Raw genomic sequence first — 23,694 nt, 5'->3', positions numbered from 1 at the left:
TACTGGATTAAAAGTGGGATATACTGGGTGTAATATTGGATATATAAAATATAATAACAACAACATACTTAATGTAGTCTCACAAATGGGGTTCAGGAGGGTAAGATGTACGCAGATCTTACCTCTATCTTGATAGAGAGACTATTTTCGATAAACCCTCGGCTCAAAAGCAAAGAAAATAATTTGAAGCATAGTATCAAGAAAAATATGGTAATACAATAATAAGATAGAGCTAATGAAACAACAGCCAGTAACACACATTGGCGAAAAAGAACTATGCGGTTACTAACTAAAACAACTAAATAGAAGAATACTTAGCTACCTACTAACCTTCTAGCCTAATCTTCGGCCTCCACACCTACTAACCTTCTAGCCTAAACTATGCATTAATTCACTTTGGTTTGTCAATTCTTAAGATTCCATAAATGATGTGCCAACAAACATCTTTTCTACTTAGATATCCAAATTTTTTTGAGGACAATAACCATATTTCCTTTAGTAAAGAAGTATTATCTTTTAGTTCGGTGTAAACATCATGTGCATGCAATTAAGTATTTATGGATTTATAATTCCTTGTCCCATCAACTAAACAACCCGTGAGATTATATATAGATGGAAGGGAGAAGTAACGAATAGGTCTTCAAACCTATCTGATCTACGAGAGTTTTGTCAATTAAAATTCATCAATATCAATGGCATCCAATGGAGTGAAAATTCCCATAATAGATCTCTCAAGTCCAGAGCTAAAACAAGGTACTAAACAATGGGAATCCACAAAAATTCAAGTTCTTGAAGCCTTACAAGAATATGGCTGCTTTGAAGCAATATATGACAAAGTTCCAAGTGAAATTAGAGAGGCCATGTTTGGTACTTCAAAAGAAATATTTGAATTTCCCTTAGAGACCAAATTGAAAAATTTCTCGGAGAAACCCTTCGATGGCTACAAAGGGCAGGTTCCATTCCTACCATTGTATGAGAGTTTATCCATTTCTGATTTGCCTAAACCTCAAGGTGTTGAAACTTTTGCTAATATCTTCTGGCCTGAGAATGGAAATCTTGACTTTTGGTATGTGTACATATACTTCTAATTTTAGCATTATTTTTAATATTGCTTTAATTTTTTAGTATGATGACAGTCATTTTCTTTTCATGAAATGAGATCGAAAGTCATCTTGTGATGTTTGATTACCCGAATATGTTTTCATGGAAAAGACTTCCCATCAACAGGTCTCTTTCTAGAGTTTAGTGTACCTTTTTTTTGGGTGCAGTTTGATTTCTACTACCTTTTATCTATCTTTTTGTATTAGTGGTTTTTCTAGTGTGGTATTTTTTTTTTTTTTTGAGTTTGACAGTACTTTTTTGGTGTTTCTAGTCAACTTTTTTCTCCTCACAGTTCCAACAAATCTAACGATTAGAACTTGTTAAATTTTATACGGAGATAAACGATGCTCACGTTTGGCAAAGTTAAAGGACCAAAACTGCCTAGGATCATTTCGAATCTACTCAAACATAAGGGCCGTTCTTTTTTCATTTTCTACATCCAATGATTATCACATCGTATTACTATTTCTACAAGTTTTATTAGTATATGTTCATTTTAACCATGTAGTTTTCTAAATTAAATTGGCAGCAATCTGGTAAGGTCATACACAAAGCTACTTATGGAATTGGATGAAATGGTGAAAAAGATGATTTTGGAATCTTTGGGGATGATAAATTACATTGATGAATTCTTGGATCCCAACTCTAGTTTTTATTTTCGGTTTACACGTTACAAGGCACCTAAAAGTGATGAAGATAGGAATAAACTTGGATTGATTGGTCACACAGATGGTAACTTCATGACTATAATATCACAAAATCAAGTAAATGGATTGCAAATTCTCAAGAAAAACGGAGAGTGGATTGACGCCAATGTTTCACCAAATTCTTATGTTGTGTTGTCTGGTGATTCCTTCATGGTAAGTGTTAATTTTTCTTTATGACATTTATTTATAATTTATATATTTCTCGCTTGTTGTCTTTTTTTTTTCCATTTGGTCTGGTGCCTGTTTTGTGCCAGAGTGATTTCGGATTTGCATCGGGATAGTTCCACTGGGGTAAAGTGCCCCTACTAAAAGTGAATCCATTTATAGGATTTAAACTCGAGATCCTTGGTTAAGAATGAAGAATACTTACCACCCATCATGTTTTCATATGTATTAAAATAAGTATGATTTATTTTTCGTGAGAGGAACCATCATCATATGTTGCCGAGAATCTTGGGGTTAACTAACACAATCACACAATCAAAATAAATAGAGAAGAAAAAAATAAAACAGGAATTTAATGAGGTTCGGCTAAGCTTAGTCCTCGGGGTTAGAAGCTGAAATAATCCTACAAAGAATGATTTCCCAAACCTACTAGAAAATCTAGTATAATTAAATTTCACAAAATTCATGAGACAGACAAAAACAAAATCTATTTTTATATAAAAGAATTAGTAAGTGTTACTTATACCGAAGATATATAAATTTTGAAGTCTTTTACTATATGGTTAACCTTCTTGATAAGTGATGGGCAGATTTAAAGTTGTACATCGAGTGTGTGCAGAGAGGGTAAGATCTTAATTTAGGGTTAAATAAACATACGTTGACTTCCATTGATCCCTCAGTCGTACTGTCGACGCAGTCGACAGCTAAGTATGAGATTAACTTTCACGTTCCGCTAGCACTAAGAAATCAACTGATGGCATGATAACCACTATACTACCTATTCAAGAACATAATACGCTATGGTTTTAAAAGATTTTTTTTTTCTTTTTGCAAATTTTACAGGCATGGACAAATGGCAGATTGTATTCTCCTGTTCATAGGGTAACAATGGCTGGAGAAAGTGACAGATTCTCCATTCAATTGTTTTCATTACCAAAACCAGGTTACAATATTGAGGCACCAAAAGAACTTGTGGATGAAGAACACCCTTTACTCTTCAAGCCCTTTGAAATTCAGGGATTATTTGAGTATGTTACTTCAGCAGTTGGTTATAAAGCTGATGCTGGTGCTTTCAAAGCTTATTGTGGTGTTTGAATTGTTGCAATTTCTTTTAAGTTTCAACTTTCTATATGTCGTGTGATACTTTTTATTCTTACATATTGATATTTGTCATAATTTTATGATGATTTTCTGTTATAATGTTCATATTGATATTTGTCATAACTTTATGATGATTTTCTATTATAATGTCTTTTTGTTTGTTATGGTTTGTAATATGTATTTTATGCTTTTAATGATGCTCGATATGTTTTGCTAATTCAATTTGTTGTCTAGTGAAGATTACATAGAAAATTATTGGTCTAGGACTCCTATATATGCATATATATACACATATTGTTGTGTAAAGTAAAATAAGAAAGATTTTATGTATTTTTATATCTTCTTCTACTTGCTTCTCTACGAAGATTTTCATAATTTTAAGGATTCCAAAATTAATACCCAGTACAAACTTTTTCCTTCCACACGTGCAATTGAAATAATATAAAATCTAAAAGCAATACTTTTCGTTTTCTGAGAATTAAGTCAACGAATCTTTAAAGTTAAATTAAATTCAAACATTTGATGTGAGCTAATATAATGATAGTCTATTCTCTACATCTAACCGGACAAACTTAAGAGTCTTAGATTGTATCCTGAACCATGTTAAAGTGACTATTACTGTTTCTATAAATCAAAAGCTAATTCAAGATGTTAGATGACGAAGAAATAAAGATTGATTGCTGTGCTTGCTATGCATCCTCTTAAAGCACCAGGCGTTGATAGTATGACTCCATTATTTTTCAAAGGTATTGAAATATTGTATCAAAAGAGATGTGCTATTAGAGGTTTCTTAATATAATTTTTAAATATCTAAATTATAATTTTAAAATATTAGATTAATTTAATCTAATTTAGCTCTAAAAATTAGTTAACTTACCTCTCGAAAGACGAAATAGAAAAACTGATATAGGACAGAGGGAGTAACTAAAAGGGTCTTTACAAAATTAATAGAGTTATATGATCATGATATTAGCTTTTGTATGCATGGACAATTCTGAAATAATGCAGATGCGATATGTTGTATTTGATACCTCACCATCTAATCAATTCATCAATATTAGAATTAATCAAAAACCCATTCAAAATAAAATCTTGATATACCCCTTTTTGGTATTAGATAGAAAAAGCAAAATCAAATCTTGACATCCAGTAAACCATTTTCATGCCAGAATATTGTTTCTTCTTATCCACAAAAGAGTCCCATTCAATAATATTCACTAACACAGATACTACACAAAATCACCCAATTATTAGAATCAATCAAAACCCCCTTCAAAATCAAATCTTGATTTTCCCTTTTTTTTTAAAAAAAACAAAAAAAGAGAGGTGTAATGGGTAAAGGAGGAAGTGATGAAAACATGGCTGCTTGGCTTCTTGGTGTTAACAACCTCAAGATTCCGCCTTTTAATCTTCCTGTCTTGGGTACTTTTATTTTTCTACTCTTTCTTGAATGGTTTTGGGTGATGATCAATTTTGTATCAGATTTTAGAGTATACAATACAGTGAATTCATCAAGTATGGTATGGTTGGGTATAGTATTGTATTGTATTGTATTTTACTTTATTAGTGAATACTATGTTTGGATGAACTGTATTTTTTTTGTGGTTTAATAATATTTTTATTATTTAGTTTGACTGTATGACACTGTATAATTGGTTTAATAACATTTTTGTTGTTTGGTTTGACTGTATGGTACTATATAATAACATGTAGGTTTACTAAATTATCCTTAACCCTTAATTTCAAACTAGTTTATATACTATTAATAAAGCTAAGATAAATAATAAAATAAGAACTCTAAAAATAAGTAGGTGGTTGGTAGGATTGGTGGTGTGGTGGTTGATGTGTCGTGAAATTACGGTACGTTTGACTCCAACTACTTAGACTTTTGTAAATCCCCAAGTACTTTTGACATCGTTTCTCGTGTTTTTGTGTCAAGTTGTAGGATAACATGGCCCGAAGAGCATAACGGACCAAAAAGAGCAAAAATAGAACAATCAACACTTTCTGGCAGCATCTGCTGCAGTATGTTGTGCATGCAGCATCTGCGAGTAGCAGATGTTGCAGCAGATGCTGACCGAGAAATTGGCACAACCTGCTACGGTTTTGGCACAACATGCGAGTAGCATGTTGTGCAAGAGGGTATTATTGTCCAGATTTTGTTCTAGTTTTTGGAATGATATAGATACTCTATTAGGGTTTGTAATAGACATCATTGACATTTTTTTGTCAAGTTTGGAGACTATGTTTCTACACCACACTTTAGGATTGAAGATTTGGTTGAGCATTTCTTAAACCTTTAGTTCATTTATTCAATTCCTTGCTTTGTATTGTATATCTAAGTGTGTAGTATTTATTTTCTTCACTTGAATCTTGTTTATGGAAATATTCTATGATTAAAGTGTTGGATGAAACTCTTGTTTTGCTTATGTATTAAATGATTTTTATTCCTAATGAAGTGGGTTATTGTTTCTTTAATTAATCTCGTTCTTGAATGTTTTCAAAGGGATTAGCTAACCCTAGGACTCACCCATTTACTTTGATTGATCTCGGAAAAGGAAATCTAGGTTGGGAAAGATTGATTAACAAGAATTTGGGTCATTAAACCCATCTAATAACTTGAGCTCGGAAAAGGATAGTTACTTGAGGTTAAATTGATTGTGCCTAATATCACACTCCAAGGCTTGGAAAAGCTTAGAGTGAAATTCATTGATTTGGTTGGAAGACTTTCAATGAGATTTTAGAAATCAGTATCTATTAACATAAACCCGTTCTTAGTTGTAAATTCATGAAATACATTGGATCGTTACTTGAGTGGAATTTCCTTTATATCCAAACTTGTGGCCATTGATCATTTTACTCGCTTTATATGTTAGTTTATATTTCTGCATTAGTTATAATTTTCTCTCAAAAAATCAAAATATCATTTATCGTTTGGCTTTAGCCTAGTTGGTGAAAGTTCCTTACTTTCTTAATTGCCTAGTATATTGTTCCCTGTAGGATCGACCCCGACTCATATTTGGATAAATTATATTGCATACAACCGTGTACACTTTCTCTTTGAGGAGTGTATTTGGACGTTATGAAAAATGGCGCCGTTGCCGGAGAACAATTTGGCGTATTTGGGTTAGTTTGGGATTTTAAGCTTGCTTGCTTTGGTCCAAACATGTGAATATGTGTTTGTATTTTTTGTGTTTTCTCTCTCCTCTGCCCTCCAACTCTCCACCCCGCCAAGTGACCAGACCGCATCACTGTTCAGGTAACTCCGGCTACCAGGTAATGCCGACCACTTTTCCGGCCAGATCTACTTTTTTCTCTCTTTCCTTTTCTTCTTCTCTTCTCCTTTTTTTTCTTTTTTTAGCTGCTTCTGCTGCTGCCAGAACAGAGCTACATCATCGCTGTATACTTTTTCCGGCACCATTTTTCGGCTAGCTCTCTCTCTCTCTCCTTTTTTCCTTTTCTTTTCTTGTTCTTTTTTTTCTTTCCCCCTCTCTTCTCCCATTTCAGGTCTCTGTGCGCAGAATTCCGGCAGTGAACAGTAACTCAACAGTGAATAGTATGAACAGTAACTTGGACGTTGAACAGTGTTTTTCGGCGGCGACCAGGTTCAGTTCAACTGGAGTTGGTACCTCCGGTTGCCACATCCGTTATTTGTCCATACATTTGTAGTTACATTTTGCTAACTTTAGACTTTTGAATAGTTTATTAGTTCATACTCATTTTCGTGGCTTTGCTTAGTGATGGTAGACTAGGGTCATGTTCTCGTTCGGGGACGGGGGCGAGGGTTAGGAGGGGTAAGTGGGTTAGAGGAGTGTCTAGGTTGAGAGTAGGATCTTGGAACATTGAGACGTTAAGGGGAAGTCCATAGATCTAGTTAAGATTTTTAAGAAGAGGAAGCTTAATATAGCGCTTATCCAAGAGACCAAATGGGTAGGTCCTAAAGCTAAGGAGGTAGACGGGTATAAGTTGTGGTTCTCTGGTAGGTCAAAGTATAGAAATGAGATGGGCATTTTAGTAGATGGTGAATTAAGGATCATGAGGTAGAGGTCAGGAGAGCCACTGATAGGATGATGTCGATTAAGATGGTCGTTGAAGGACTCACAGTGAACATTATTAGTACATATGCGCCGCAAGCGGGTTTAGGCGATGAGGAGAAGAGGCGCTTTTGGGAGGATTTGGACGAAATAGTGGGAGGCATACCGCCCACTAAGAAGCTATTTGTGGGAGGTGATTTCAATGGACACATCGGGCCTATTTTGGGAGGTTATGATAATGTGCATGGAGGCTTTGGTTTCGGAGATAGGAATGGAGGAGGAGTCTCACTTTTGGATTTTGCAAGATCTTCTGGGTTGGTGATAGCCAATTCAAGTTTCCTAAAGAAGGAGGAACACTTGGTAACCTCCCGTAGTTCGGTAGCTAAGACTCAGATAGACCTTTTACTCTTTAGGAAGGATTATAAAGGTCTGTGCAAAGATTGTAAGGTCATTCCGAGCGAATATCTTACAACCTGACATAAGCTCTTGGTGATGGATTTAGCGATCATGATGATGAGAAAGAAGAGGGTCGTGGAGGACCGACCTAGGATCAGATGGGGGAGTTTGACCAAGTGGTGGTTAGACCGACTATGTTTTATGGGGCGGAGTGTTGTTCGGTTAAGATCTCTCACGTTCAAAAGATGAAAGTTTCCGAGATGAGAATGTTAAGATGGATGTGTGGCCACACCAGGAGTGACAGGATTAGGAATGAGCATATTCGGGATAAGGTAGGGGTGGCCTCGGTGGAAGAGATGCGAGAAGCGAGATTGAGATGGTTTGGGCACGTGAAGAGGAGAGACATACATGCCCCAGTGCGGAGGTGTGAGAGGTTGGCCATGGATGGTTTCAGATGAGGTAGGGGTAGACCGAAGAAGTATTGGAGAGAGGTAATTAGATACGACATGGCGCAACTACAGCTTACCGAGGACATGACCTTAGATAGGAGGGTTTGGAGGACCCAAATTAAGGTAGAATGCTAGTAGATAGTCTCGTTTTCCATTCTTATTGGTAGTTACATTATCGCAATATAATTTTTTCTACTCAGATTTCTTCTTTTATTTGTTATTTCGTGTGCTTTGATTATCATGTGTTATCTGTGTCGCTTGCATTATTTCATTTCATATCGCTTTGATTCTCTTAACCTTATCTGACTTTTTTATGCTTTTATTGAGCCGAGGGTCTTTTGAAAACAGCCATCGTACCTTGATAGGAGTAAGGTCTGCACACACTCTACCCTTCTCAGACCCCACGATGTGAAATTTCACTGCGTTGTTGTTGTTGTTGTTGTTGTCGTCTTTGTGTTAGTTTTTATTTTTTTTGTGATTTGTTTTTGTTACTTATATCTCTATGGCGTCTTAGAATGAAAATGAGTTTGATGGTTGCAACCTATATTTTGATGACCCATGTCCATATTGTGGAGGACCCCACTTTTGGCAAGATTGTAAAAATGCTCCCGGAAGAGAGGTGTGTGCACTGTCTCAATCCTATGATGAGAGTATTTGTAATATATATGGTGGTCAAGGTGGAAACCGGGATGATTGTCCCAATTACTTTTTCCCCCTCCCCCAAGTTGTTCTAACGAAAATGCTAGTTGTGCTTTTGAGTTTGACAGGGATAATGAAATGGCAAGTGAAGGATAAAGTGCCGGATTTGAAGGCATCATGGCAATACTCCAAACGTACTTAGATCGAGAAGCTAAAATGGAGGAAGAACGAAGGCTCGTCCAACACTCCATTTAAAAAAATGGAGAAGCTATGAAAAGAATGAATGATTCATTAGAAGATGCAAATTTCTCAATTGTCATGGAAGTGTCTACTCCTCAAAATGAATTGGTTGAAGAAGAGATTTCAAATTTGAAAGATGAGCCTGAGAATTCTTGTGTCCACAACACAAGTTGTGAAAGTGAAGAAGTGGTTCAACTTGAAGAAGAAGAAGAGCAAAATCTTGAAGAAGAAATCTCCAATTTTCAAAAAGAAGAAGTTGAGGAAATTTTGCAAAGCATAATGAGGAGGAACAAAAACTATGGGCAAGTCTTGACAAGAATTGTGGGAAGAAGTTCAACATGAAGATGATGAAACTATCCAAAAGGTATATCTCACCATGGATGGATTTTTACAAGAGTTGGACGACTCTCACAATGAAGAAAAACTTGACAAGATAGAAATTTTGAGCCAAGATTGGCTAATGAATCAAGCTCAACAACTTGAAGCCTATGGGGATCATTGTGAAGGCATTTCACGGATGATGGAAGAATTTCTAAAAATACATGCTGAGCAAAGTCAAGAAGTGGAGCTACTTGAAATTGCTATCCAAAAATTGAAGGCTGAATTGAATGCAAAGATTGAGACATGTGATGCTCAATATCAAAGGGCTGATTGTAGTTTTGAGTTGGTTTCCAATTAAGAAGAGGTCAAGATTGATTTCATGAGCTAATGGTAAATTGCTAGCCTACCAACCCAAAAATAGTGAATGATGCCGAAGTTGAAGAAATGATACAGAGTTGCATAAAAAAGTTCATTAAATAATTTTTTAAGACTCTAGTTCATTTTTGGGAGAGGATGTCAAAATTCACGCAAATTTGGAATTTGAGTGCGTTGGACCGCATTCCAACCATTTTTCAACATTATGCTTGGTTAGTGAAATAGAAGTTGAACTAACCGAGCCTATGGAGAATTTTGGAGATGAAGAAGAAAGCGTTTTCATTTTGAAGTTTGCTATGCCAATAAGACAAAATGGCATGCCTCACTTACGGGCCAAGAAGTGCAAAATGTGACACTCGAGAGTTGGCCTCTTTGCTTTCCTACCACCGCCTCACGAGCATCACCGGAATCTTGATTCAAAATTGGGGCGCAAATTCATATCTTCCAAATGGAGAAAAAAGTGGTAAAAGTAACCGTCGTGCCGTGACGTTAACTTAAGAGCTTGGTGGAAGGCAACCCATCATTTTAAAAATTTTAAGACGTTTTTGAAATGTTCGTTTTTAGAATAGCTTAGTAGATTATTTTTTACTAATCCATAAAGTTCGTTTTGAGCAGGTCGGGCTTTCAAAGCTGCCACAAACCAGTAGCTGCTGTTGAAATAGATCCCAACAGCCACACTAAGTTTTCAGGTGACATCACATGCGATTTGCAGGTCATGCTTGCGAGTCGCAGGTGCTGACAATAAAAAAATCAGGTGACATCACCTGCGAATCACAGGTCATGCCTGCGAGTCGCAGGTCGTGACAGCAAAAAAAAAAATTTAATTTGCCCTCAAACTATTTTGTGTTTTGTTTTGATTATGTGCAGTGAAGACACTGCAGTGTTTGTAGTTAGATGTGGCATGTGGTAACACATTATATTTTGGATATGCATAAATTGTGCTCCTGCCGGCTTTTGTCTTATATATGGATATTGTGTTCCCTTGCCTGGTTTGTTTTGTGACTGTTGGTGTGGCTGTTGATAGACTTTGTTGCAAATGGAACTTGCTCAAACTTTTGAAGATTTTGTTTTGTTGGCGTGTTGTGGATTAGTCGCTTTTATTATTTTATTTTCTTTCTTAGCTTCTTTCATTAGTCTTTGTAGTTTAGGTGTAGGTGCTCCTTTGAGGAAAAATATGAAAACTCTTGACTTGTTTGGTACTAGTAGAGTTCTCTCTTGCATGTGAACTTGAAATGCGAATACCCCTCCAAATTGTTTTGTGAAAGTTAAAAAGCAAGGTGCATATGATAGAATGATCTTTGTGACAATATTTTGGCTCATTTGGTTACTCTTTACCTATTAGTTGTGTTTACATTAGATATGAGATATTGCACTAGTTGTTCTTGCTTAGGAAGTGAAATTGATCCATCTTGACTAGTTCATATGCCATGTGTGGTGAGTGTTTGTTGAATAATTCTTGTGCTTACTTTTATCATCTAGAAATTGCCCGGTTAGTCTTTCAATGCTAATTTTGATTATGTTAGTTGGAGATCTGACCTTGGGCTATTTTTGTGATTTTTTTGAAAAAGCCTATTTAGCCTTTCTATCCTACCATGGCATAAATAATATCACTAGTAACCCCATTTGAGCCTATGATATTTTCTTTGATTGCCACATTACAAGCCTTTACAATTTTTTGATGAAAAGTCTTTTTCTTGAACCTTTCCCTCCTTGAACATGAAATTGTGAAATTGAGGCCAAAAGCCTAAGTTGGGGGTGTTAGTGTTGCTTAAGAGTGGTGAAGGTTGGTGTTGTGGAAAAGTCAAAAGAAAGGAAGAAAATTTGAAAAATACAAAAAGGTTGCAAACTTTTTGTGCAGAAAAAAAAACCCCGGCATAATTGGGGAAACTAGTATGCAAAGGAAGGAGTGATGTTTTGAAACGAAGAGGAAAGTGGACAAAAGGTATGTGTAGTGTAAGGAGGGCGTAGTCACTTGTATCCCAAATACTTATCCTACCCTTCCCTAAGCCTACATTACAAGCTTAAAAAAGTCCCTATGTGATCTCCAACCGAATGTTCTTGAGTAGTGATGAACGAAAATAAGGGCAATCTTATTTTGTGATATTTGTTATCACTAGAATTTCTTTGTTGAGTGTGAGTGACTTTGTGTATATTCCCCTTGTGTTGTTGTTGTAAATATAGTGATTTTGAGACTTTCTTTCTTGTGAGGGCATATGGATTACGATAGAGTGGTGATGTTTAAAATTTCCAAGTTGAGTCAATTAAACATATCTAGTAAGCTAGTGGTTTTGAGTCACTTATTGAGGCTTGAGTGTTGTTGCTTGATGGTTTTAAATCTCTACTGCACTCTTGAAATTGTATTTTGAAATGAGGGAGTTATTTGGTTAAAGCTTCACATGCTTGTAGCCTAATTGTTGGTACCAACCAAAGTCATGTTTTTGTGTGCTTAAAGTGGATCCTCATTGAGATTTTTATTTTGATTTGCTTGAGGAAAAGCAAAGACTTTAAGTTGGGGGTGTTGGTGGTGGGGGAGGGGGGTAGTGGGTGGTACGGTGGGAGTGAGTAGTTGTAGGGTGGGATGGTAGGGGTTTGTGGCAGAGAGTGAGGATGAATGGTATGGTGGGGGGCTGGGTGGTAGAGGGTGGGGGTCGATGGGGTGGTTGGGATGGGGGTGCAGGTTGGTGGGGATGGGTGGTAGGGGTGGGGTGGGTTTGGGTGTGATGGAGGTTGGTGGGTGGGTAGGGTGGAAGTATAATGGGGAGGTTAAATACTTAACCACCCAAAAACCACCAAATTCTTGGTTGCAAAAATTAGTCTTTTTCATGATTATATAACCATGAGATTACAACGGATTTACAATCATACAACATATTTTTAATACAATGGATACAAACATGATTTCATAGAAAACAATACAATAATGAACCACGGGTAACAACCATACAAAGAGGGAGTAGCTCTCTGACATTGGTTTGATTGGAAAATTAGTTGCTTAATTTGTTCTCCAATTTTGTTTCAATTGTTTTTTCATAGGACCCCATGATTTTAGAGTTAGGATGAAGGCTGTTGGTATTTGTGGAAGTGATGTTCACTACCTCAAGGTAAAATCTCTCTTCTAAGTTCACTTTTCTTGATATAGCTCATTTACATGGTCCATAATTTTTATGGAGACTTAGGTGTCGTGTTGTTGCTAGTTAAAGTTATGCAAGTATTAGTAATGTAGAGATTAGTTTTGTACAAGGCTTAGTTATTCATGTATTAGTATTCCATCATATATTTCACATAAAATAATATAAATTGACGTATAATTTATGTATGTTTTATTTATGTGGGATTGCGCAATAATAACCAAAAACCACACTTGGTGTCCAGAGTTTTATATAAAGCAACTAAAAAGCTACCAAACATGGTATTAGTTCTGCTATTTTTAATACATGAATAAGTCCTTCCTAACCAACAACCAAACTACCCCTTAGTGTTAGTGGTGGTCTATTATCTAGTTATGTTTTGCTTGGCTCTACAATGCCGGGATATGATTATTGTGTATTGTTAAGAGTATACTTAAGTAAATAAAAATATGCTCTATCTAAAAGTTAACATACGCTTTTAGATGAATTGATCATGCACTTCAATATGGTATTAGAGTAGAACTCCTGAGTTCGAGTCTCATTGCAGTTGTTATCAAAAAAGATTTTTCACGTACTTGCTCATGAAAAAGAATCAAACCTGCACGTGAGGGGCATGTTGAGTTTTTAATGTGTGTTCATTTGTTGAGTTTTTGAACCAATTATGTCAGATTGCTGAAACCCTCTCACAGTCATCAAATGTACCTGCAATAAAAAATTCTTCTCCATATCTGCTCAGCAATATAACATCCATGCTCACAGCAGTTGGAACAAAATAAAATTCACCCTGTTTGTCTCTTAAAACAGTCAGCGCGATTGTTATAGTATATGCTTTCTCAACTACTTTAAGGCACACCACTTTTAAAAAGATCATTATTTACTCTTTAGTAGCTCATATGAATCTGATGACTACTAATATATGTAGTTAGACGCGGTCGTTAGATCACCTATTTTGAGTTTTGCACACACAGGCCGAAACATGTGTCATGGGAATATATCTGCCTCTTTGCACAAAGATCGATCTGTCCAAAGCAACTTTTGACTTAACACTATGGACTGCCCTTTAAAATATTCCAATCATTTTTCTTAATATATTATCCATTTACACATGTTTTGTCAGATTTAAGCACAAGCCATAACTTGACTATCAACCTATTTTCATTCTTATAAACCAAGTTATTTTCATTCTTATAAACCAAGGTTTTTTCTTTGTGTGACCATATTCATCTCGCTTAGCTTCTTTGAAACCAAAGTTCCCCTCTATGGAAAACAGTCATAGAACATTATTTATTCTTACTTTAGTCATATTGTTCTCTTGGTTTCTTTTTCACTTGAAGAGACATTCTTTCTTGAAGGATTACAATCCCAATATTCAAGAAGATTAATGGTTTCTTTTAATTCACTTTCTACAAATATTGGCAAAGTGAATGGAGCGATTGTAGAGCATGAGAAAGCTGTGGGAAATGGTTTAAGGAGAAGGCCTAGAAGTTCCTCAAATCCTATTCAGAATAAAGTACATCATTGATATTCTTCTTTCCTTCTTTTTGTTCCTGATTTCCTTTTTTTTTTTTAATAACAATTTAGGATACAAAGAAGAAAGAGAATTTAACATTTTTGTTCTCTTTCTGATTTTTTGTAATTCTTTACTGGATGGCTTCAGGAAGGATAATGTTGAGGGTTAATTAGTCTTTACATATTTGTTTTCTTTTGTGACGCCCATGATGGAAGACGAGCTAAAGGGAGGACTGGTAGGCTTATATGCTTGCAAGCTTCTGAAGAAGGGTGCACATGACACTTTAGACGAATCTTATATTAAAATGAGAAGGAAAGAGGAAAGGCTTTGTAAGGCATAAAACAAATTCACATGGTAAACGTACTTTTGAGGTCAACGATAATGTAACCCAAAGGACAAATCCGTGATATCTATTAGGCCAAAACGGACAATACCTGCAATGAAATTGGGTGGTGACATTTTCAATCACATTCACAAGTTGCTATACTTGTGTGACTGTTTGATTCGTGTTTTATTAAATTTGCCGCCTATATAATTTATTAGTAAGAAAGGATGGGCATGTAGAGGTAGAGTACTGTGCATGGAATAGTTTGGTAGAAATTATAAATGTACTTTGGTTCAGAGAATTGAAAAAAATGTAATCAGCTGATTAATGTAGGAATGACTAGATTGATTTTCTTTTTATTTTATCACATTGATGAAATTTTCAAATATATATTTTGTCTGTAATTGGAGAATAGTTGCATGAAACAAAATAGATTTCTAGACTAATTCTATTTTTAGATTTAAAGTCGTCTGATTTGGGTTTAAATGATTTGTAGTTTAAAAAAGGCGTGACTTATTATTGTTATTGTTGGAGTTCCTTTCCTTCTTTTGGATGGAAATTCTCTAGTACAATTTTGCACAAATTTTTTTTTAGAAGTTTCCAAATAGAATTTATTGTGAACGGGAGAGAACTTATGTTGTCTTGTTAGAAATAGAACAATATATAATAAGCACAGTACCGTAGTTTGTTTTGAGTTCTTGAAGATAGTTTGTTTTGAGTTCTTGAAGATAGCAATTTAACCACTAAACGGTACAGTGAGACAGATGACAAATTTTGGGTTCAAATCTTACGAATGAAAAAACTCTAATAAAGAACACTTCTCTCTTTAGTGATCCGACTTAGTTAGGCCGGTTAATTCAGAACATAGAATAGTTAATAGCAAATGGAAAAAAAGATCGCAGCGCACCTTTTTAACATTAAGGATCATTTTGAAAAATAAGTGCCAGATGTATAAAAGAAACATTGCTCCAAATATGTTTTTGCTAGAAACTTAATAAGGTACGAATTTACATAGTATTATTTATTTATTGTCTTTTTAGATGGGAGTATCAGTGGCGGGAGTGGAAGTGTCCAAATTAGCTTGTGGCAAAGAAGATTACCTCTAAATTGTATTAAAAAATGAGGGTATTAGAACCAACAAAATAGGAAGAAGAAAAAGAGGGTATTCAAATGTGATTATATTCCACGTGCTGATGTTTGATAGATTATCGTCGGATTCAAGATTAAAAATTTATGTGCGTGCTTACCTTGATCTCAAATTAATATATAGCAATAGATTTACATTAAATATACTTATATATATATATATATATTTTTAATATATATACAAGATCTGAAGAAAAACTATTGAATTTTCGTAAACCCGTAAATAATGCTCTAAATCTGTATCCGCCGCTGAGTATTTAGAAGACAAATTAACTGAGAAGTAATGAGAGCCAATAAGACTACCAACAAGTGGAACAAAATTGATGGATCTCTAAACTCATAATCAAAGATATCGGGTTTGAATTCTGAAAATGAAGAAACTTCATGTCTCCTTTTAATGGGACCTAACGAGAATGCAAATTAATTGAATTAGTAAATTCTAAATACCGGATAGTTTTTCTGAAAAAATAATATGAAAACCAATAGGGCAAAGAAAAACAAGAGCATGAGAATGGTTCAAAATAGCATTGAGGAGGCATATGTTAGCTCTGCCAAATTCTCAATTATTGCTTTCTAGGTTATTTGCCTCTATGCATTATCTTTACAGCAAAATTGAGTTCTTGATCTATGTGTTTGTTTTATTTTTTTATTTCTAATTTTACCCATTGCACTCAATACTAGATTAACTTGACGATCTTCTAGTAAGGGTATTCAGAAAAAAAAAATTAAGAATGCCACATTTAGAATTTAAATCTAGAACGTAAAGTAATTTTTTGAACCACCTTTTATTTAGCACTATACTAAAGCTTCTTCTATATCAAATAGATCTAACAATTATATTAAGAAAATTAGAATACTTTTAAGATCTGCGTACACTTTACCCTCCTCAAATCTCACATTATGAAATTTCACTGGGTATGTTGTTGTTGTTGTTCTATACGTACAATATAATCATCTAACAAAAGGGATTCATATATGGGGCTTCGCCATCAGTGGAGCTTGCCCCTTTTTTTTCTTTTTTTTTTTTAAGGGAAGTAGATTGAAACCCCCTGATCATAAAAAAAATATCACATTGTAAATAGGTTTATTTTCTTTTATGCATATATATTAGGCATAATATATAAACAAGCTTTCAAATTTGGCCTCAGCTGGCAAGTATACCCTCCAACTTTTGGTGTGCACAAATAGGCACCTCAACTTGCATCCACTTTGTTAGTTGAACACTTCAACTTACAAAATGATCATCTAGACAACTCTAAACTTATGTGCCGCATAAGTGCCACGTTAGCATTTGTGTTTACATATTTAACTTTATACAATTTGAGGTGCCTACTTGTGCACACCCAAAGTTAGAAAACATACTTTTTTTTTTATGAAGCCATCACCATTAGGCTGTGGACCTAAGGTGTGGGGGGTTTGACTTAACCCCTACCATGTTAATTTAAGTAAGAATATTAAAATGATTAGAGGGGGACATGGAACCTTGCCTCTAATCTGCAAAAGAAGATTGAAAGCCAATCTTGAGGAAAGAGGCAACCTATACAAATCTCTTTCCGTAGTACAAAAGGTTTATTAACTAACAAAGAAATTAGATTTCTCAAATCTTCGTCTAAAAGTAAGTAATTGCCACTGATCCATTTGAGCCAGTCCCTTTGCCTCGCCAGGTAAACTGTCGTGAGAGTAATATAAGGACCTGATTCTACTTGATGAAGAAAGTTTTGCTAAGTAGTCTGCCACGAAATTTGCTTCTCTGAAACAGTGCAGGAATTTGATATTGACGCCCTCCACATTCTTTAGGATCTTGTTGATTATGTGCTTGAACTTCAAGTTTTCCGAATTCTGTTTTGTGAGCATGTTGGCAATGATTAAAGAGTCAAGTTCCATTTGAATATCATTATGCCATTAATTTTGCACCAGGAGTTTCCAAACTCTACAGCCAGGACTTTCGCAAGGTTGCTGCTTCCACAGTCAACTGGAATAGAAAATGCCATGACCAGTTTTCTGTGTTCATCTAGAAAACATACTTGCCAGCTGAGGCCTTGTTTGAGAGGCTGTTTAGGTATTATGCCTATATATTATGTATTAGGATTTTCTGAATTCTCTGTGTTTATATACTTCACTGCCAGCAAGAGGGTGGTTCCATGGTCAATAATCATTGTAATTAAATTTAGTCCTATGTTTGGATGATTTCCAAGTCTTATATAACTCCATTATCTTTCTTTAAATAACCAGTGCTGAGATACTTTCCTACTCTGGACCATTGTCAAAAGTAGAAAAACGGTAAAGTAGATTGGTGAAGGAGAGTCTGGAGGCCCAAAGATACATGGAGGAGCATAATAGATCAGCAAACTATGTGTTGGGCTCTAACAAGTATACAAGCCCAAAATGGTGAATTTTCACCTAATTCCTGCATAGATTTTGTTGGTGATGCTTTTAGTTTCTCTCTCTTCCGGTAAAAACTTATCCGCATCTAGTGTTTACATCAATCATGTAGATTTACTATAGTTAATTTATTTAATGAGGTGAAAATGTATGTTTATTAACTATAGTTAAGTGCTAAAAGTCTATATGCAAACATGTGTCGTCATACATTTATTGGCTTCGTATAAACATCAAGTGGCTGTGCGGATAAGTTTTTGACTCCCCTTCCCCTTCTCGTTTTCTTCTTTAAGTACTCAAACTAAAGGTCTCTGATTAAGAGTGAATTGATTCTATCCATTCCATCATAATACCTTGATGGTAGTACTATTTTTCTCATTTTTAGGTGCTTCTTTCTTTTGGCCACAACAATGATAATTATTCTTAGAAAATGGGTAAATGATTTGATGTTGCTGCTGGGAGAGCACTAGATTATAAAAATAAAATCTCCAATTTCGGGGTATGTTACTATGTTTTACTTTGGGTCCATAATAAATTAAATAAGGTTGTTTTCTTCAATTATGAACTTAAATGATAATGTGTGAGACTTAATTAATAACTGAAAAATCATGGGAAGTAGCTGCAGCTTGCACAGTTGCACCAATAAATTAAATAAACTAGCAGGTTAGCAGTAACTTCATTAGGAGCTGCTCTTATTTTTTTAAGCCAATTGACATGACTCATTAACCACTAATAAACTAAAAACAAATATATCTTCATGAATGATAAAATGAATAAAAAAACAGTCTATGAAATTTTCTTCTTGTATTTTTGAATGATTATTTCTACAATCTACTCTAGTATTTATACAAGTTTATATGGAATCTACTCTATAACAGAATAGGTGGGTGTACCATTTCTGTTACTAATCTCCTAACAACTTTAAAGATAAATACTGAATTTACAAATACATAAATGAAATAAACTATTATGTATGTACAACTAATACAAATACAGCTCATGTAGGTATTTGGGCCTTCTCCTTCTGGCCATATGAAATTGTTTCTATAAGCCCAATACCAAGTTTGCAATTTTGTCCTTAAGCCCAAATTGATATAAGCCCAAAGATAAGTAATTAACCTTGACCTAATTTATTCCCAAACATCCGATGACCTCGATTTGTCCTATGTTCAGTGTCCAAACATAAACTCATCTTATCTTCTCACATCTCACATCATCTTCTTCCTTCAACTCATCGTCAACCATAGAAATGGAGGATAAATCCCAACACCACCTCAAGTTAGAGGGGAGGATGAAATACCCAACTTGTCCAATAACCGATGGTGAATCGGGACAGTGAGAGACTTCATAAACAGATCTGCAAGTTGAGAAATCGATTTGATAGACGAAAGGGAAATCAGATCAGCAAAGTATTGTTGACGGACGAAGTGACAATCAATCTCAACGTGCTTCGTTCGTTCGTGAAATACGAATTCTTTGCTATGTGAATGGCGGCGAGACAATCGGAATGTAATGGAATCGGCAAAGAAATTGGAACGGATAGATCCTCAAATAGTCATACTAACCAGGTAACCTTGGCTACAACCCTTCGCATTGAACGATACTTAGCTTCAGCTGAGCTAAAAGAAATAGAAGCTTGCTTTTTCGATTTCCATGAAATAGGTGAAGAACTAATTGAAATATAGAATCCACAAACTGATTTGCGTGAATCTGGACATGTCCCCCAGTCAGAGTCACAAAATGCGAGTAGTTTGTAGCATGAGGAAGAAGACATGAACAAACCAAGTCCTGAATCCTTTAAAGATATCGCAAAATCCGAAATGCAGCAGCAAGATGTGGTTTATGAGGATCTTGCATAAATTAGCTCAAGTGCTGGACGGTGAAAGATAAATTTGGCCTTGTGTGAGTAAGGTAATTCAACTTACCCAATAAATGTCTATATAGAGTAGGATCTGTAATTGGACTGCCTGTTTGAGCTTGTAACTTGATGCTTGAATCCAAAGGAGAATAAACCGCTTTAAGATTTAATGAATCAAACTCATGTAATAGATCAATTGTAAATTTCCTTTGAGATAAAACAAGACCATAATTCTCTAACAACTTCCATGCCAAGAAAAAAAATGCAAATTTCCCAAGTCTTTTATTCGAAATTCCTTATTCAGAAACATCTTAAGGGAATATAATTCTGTTTGACTGTTCCCAGTCATTATAATGTCATCCACATAGACTGCTTAAAAATATAGTTTGCATTCATATCTGTGTGTGTGATAGCATTGACGATATAATCTTTGAGATAGGAATGAGGTTTTGGAATCCTAGAGGACTGTCTAAGTATGGTTTTAACAAGAGGTTCGGGAGAATTAGGAAGAGAGGAGTGAGATATATCAGAAGAGGTCAGACTATTGATAGGACTAGTAGAAGGAGATATAACATTCTCAGTGTCATTGCAATCATCATGACTAGGATCAGAACCTTGAGATAAAAAATCATCTGTTGAAATGGTAGCTGGTTCCTCATTAGTTGATGAATTTTAGACTGTGGAAAATAGGAACAGAAAATAGTTTATGAGGAAGAGAAGAGAAAGGATAAAATTCCTCATGAAAAACAACATTTCTAGACACTGAAATCTGCATAGTCTTAAGATTCAAAACCTTGTATCCTTTCTTATTGAAAGGGTAGCCTATAAAAACACATGGCAGAGCCCTTGGATCAAATTTGGATCTGTGACTTGGTAGAGTGGACACAAAACACAAACAACCAAAATATTTTAAATGAGAATACAAAGGATTTGTTTTAAACAAAAGTTTATAAGGTGTTTTGTAGTGTAAAACTTTAGATGGGAATCTGTTTATAAGGTAGGTGGTTGTTAAAAGACATTCTCCCCAATAGGTGATAGGCAAGTGAGATTGAAATAACAAAGCCCTTAAGGTTTCAAGAAGATGCTTGTGTTTCCTCTTAATCCATTTTGTTGTGGAAGGATACACATGTGGTTTGGTGTATAATACCCTTAAATAATAGAAAATCTGATTGCACTTTACCACTTCCTAATTCAAAGGCATTATCTGATATTATTATTTTCACTTGAGAACTGAACTGATTTTCCACCATACTTAAGAAGGATTGCAATATTGAAAAAGCATTTGATTTTGTGCTTAATAAATGAGTCCAAGTAGCTCTTGTAAAATCATCTACAATAATGATAAAATATTTAAAACCATCACGGGTAGGAGTTTTGTATGGTCCCAAATGTCTATATGTATTAGATCAAAAGTAGATTTAGTTGTGATGGTGCTTAAAGGAAAGGGCTGCTTGGTTTGCTTGGTTTGTCTTGCCTTAGGACAAATAATGCAAGGAGAAGTAAATTTAGAACAAGGAGAAAGTGGAACAATATTTTTCATATTACTTAAAGGAATGTGACCCAACCTGTAATGGCATAATCTCTCTTTTACATTTGGATAAAAAACACTGGAAAAACCAGAAAACACAGACACTCAATTGGAAATACAAATGGACTGATCCTTAGGTAATTTAAAACTAGAGCTAGACAAATAACTAGATACAGCCTTAGGAAAACTATTAGAAATTGCTGGCTGATTTGGCTTTAAGATGTAGAGTCCTTCGTGTTCTTTATCAAGCACCAGAGGGTTCTTTAGTGAAAGGTCCTGCAAAAGAAAACATGCATTAGGTGTGAAGAGAAGAAACTTTCTGAGTTATTTGCACAATTTATGTGCAGATAGAAGATTGAACCTAAAAGAGGGTATATAGAGGACATTATGTAGGATAAACTTAGAGGAAATAGACACAGATCCTGAACAAGTCACTTTGGTCTTTTGAGAATTAGGAAGATTGACCATAATGGGTTTAGAAAATGCTTTCAAATTAGTGAACAAACTTCTGTTAAAAGTCATATGTTCAGTTGCTCCACTATCTATTATCCAAGATCTACCATTAATATTGATTAGGCAAGTATTTGAGTTAAAGAACTTAGTTATACCAGCACATGTTAGATTTGCAGCAGTCTCAGTGGAACCTCCACCTCTCTGGTTCACTTTAACTTGTTCCAAGAGCAGCAATAGTTTAGAAATATTGTCTTGACTCAAAGACTTTGTGTAACACCCCGTACCTTTAACGAAAGTTTTGACCACAATCCTAGACTTAGAACATCAGATAAAGAATGTGCGAATTGAAATTTTTCCGTTCAGTTGAGATATGGTAGTTTACGCCCATGAAAAGTGGTCGTATTTCAATTTACGACCATGAACAGTGCCCGTAAACTGAAACCAAGAATTTCGGAACATTCTGAAATTTGACATTTTGAGGTCATATGGTTAAATACGGACCGTATTTCACTTTACGGCCCGTATTTCAAAACGTGTTTGGAATTTGGGAAACATTCCTTGATGAAAGTTGTAGAGCATTGAAATAACTTTCCAACGGTATCTTACGGGGGTCAAACAGACATCTGTGCAAAAATTTATGGCCATTTTACTGAAGAGAGGCAGTGCTGTCCGTATTTCAAAATACGGCCCGTATTTCAAAATACGGCCAGTACTTTGCTGGACGTAAATTGCAATGTTCCAGAACACTATATATTCGTCCATATCAGTTGAACTCATTATTTTTCACTCTCTCAAACCCTAAACGACTTCCTACTCTCCTCCAACATCAAGAAGACCAAGGTAAGTCCATTATAATTATTCCAACTCAATTCTAACATATATCCTTGTAATCTAAACAAGAAATCATCATTCCTAATCTAGTGTTTTCAAGAAAACCATCTCAAGATTCAAGAATCAAGATTTAGGAAAATCTTCTACAAAATCCAAGTCTTTAATTCAAGTTTTGGAGCAACTAAGGTATGTAGAACTTCCATCCACATGTGGGAATCTCTGCGTTCTTCCCCATGATTCGTTTCGTAAAATATATGAAGTTCAAATCTTAGGGCATTAAACCCAACATATTGGTAGCCCGTAATTATGTATGTATGTACAAGAATTTTGTATCTATGTTTGTTATTGTATTCCTAATCTTCCATTACGGATTAGGAATCCTAGTTAAATCCATGAATCATGAATTCTTCCTCATGTGTTCTCATTATGTTTATATGAAACTTTATGATTTCATCTAGCAAGTTACAAGCATGTTTTCAAGACAAGTATATATATATATATATATATATATATGATTTCGAACTATTGTTATTACTCATGAACGAAAAACACGTTTTTGCAAGACTATGACAAGTTATTTTATGAAACCATGTACAAGCAAGTTATGATTCATGAAAATCATGTACAAGCAAGTTATGATTCATGAAAACCATGTACAAGCAAGTTATGATTCATGATATACCATGGGCAGCAAGTGCCACTATTTTTCATGTTCATGTTTTGGGAGTTGCATTAATTACCGAGGAGGGCTTCAGATAGCCTGAAACTACGTAGCCACCGTAGGATGAGGATCGCTCCACCCATGTCCCGGACGATCTCTCATAATGACTGGATCCTTTCATATTTTATTAAATCTCATGTTCCCTGGCAAGGACTGAGTGTTCTGCTGGCGGGACGCAAGCACCAGACCATGGATCGGTTATAAGTTATTGCTCTCCCTACTTATGATATTTTTACCATGTTTTTATATGTATATGTATGCACTCATGTTCATGTCCAGGTTTGCAG

At 35.1% G+C, this 23,694-nt stretch overlaps 2 protein-coding genes across 3 annotated transcripts in view; both read left to right on the top strand.

Moving 5' to 3' along the window:
• Positions 1–566: 566 nt before the first annotated feature.
• On the top strand, positions 567–3,110 carry LOC132629261 (probable 2-oxoglutarate-dependent dioxygenase AOP1). The gene is made up of 3 exons (XM_060344966.1): positions 567–1,066; positions 1,631–1,961; positions 2,817–3,110. Exons 1-3 carry the CDS (start codon positions 693–695, stop codon positions 3,066–3,068), a joined length of 957 nt encoding a protein of 318 aa, XP_060200949.1. The 5' UTR covers positions 567–692; the 3' UTR covers positions 3,069–3,110.
• Positions 3,111–4,334: 1,224 nt separating this feature from the next.
• LOC132625994 (sorbitol dehydrogenase) overlaps positions 4,335–23,694 on the top strand; it is a 72,581-nt gene continuing 53,221 nt past the window's right edge. Inside the window, exons 1-2 of one of the 2 annotated variants that reach the window (XM_060340692.1) lie at positions 4,335–4,496; positions 12,562–12,629. In XM_060340692.1, the coding sequence (XP_060196675.1) occupies positions 4,406–4,496; positions 12,562–12,629 (159 nt within the window). In that variant the 5' untranslated portion in view covers positions 4,335–4,405. The remainder of the gene's footprint in view (positions 4,497–12,561; positions 12,630–23,694) is intronic. The other variant, XM_060340693.1, reaches the window with a different exon arrangement.

The sequence above is a fragment of the Lycium barbarum genome, chromosome 2 (genome assembly GCF_019175385.1).
Source record: "Lycium barbarum isolate Lr01 chromosome 2, ASM1917538v2, whole genome shotgun sequence".
In the NCBI taxonomy this organism is placed as follows: Eukaryota; Viridiplantae; Streptophyta; class Magnoliopsida; order Solanales; family Solanaceae; genus Lycium; species Lycium barbarum.
This window is presented reverse-complemented; position numbering and strand designations above follow the sequence as displayed.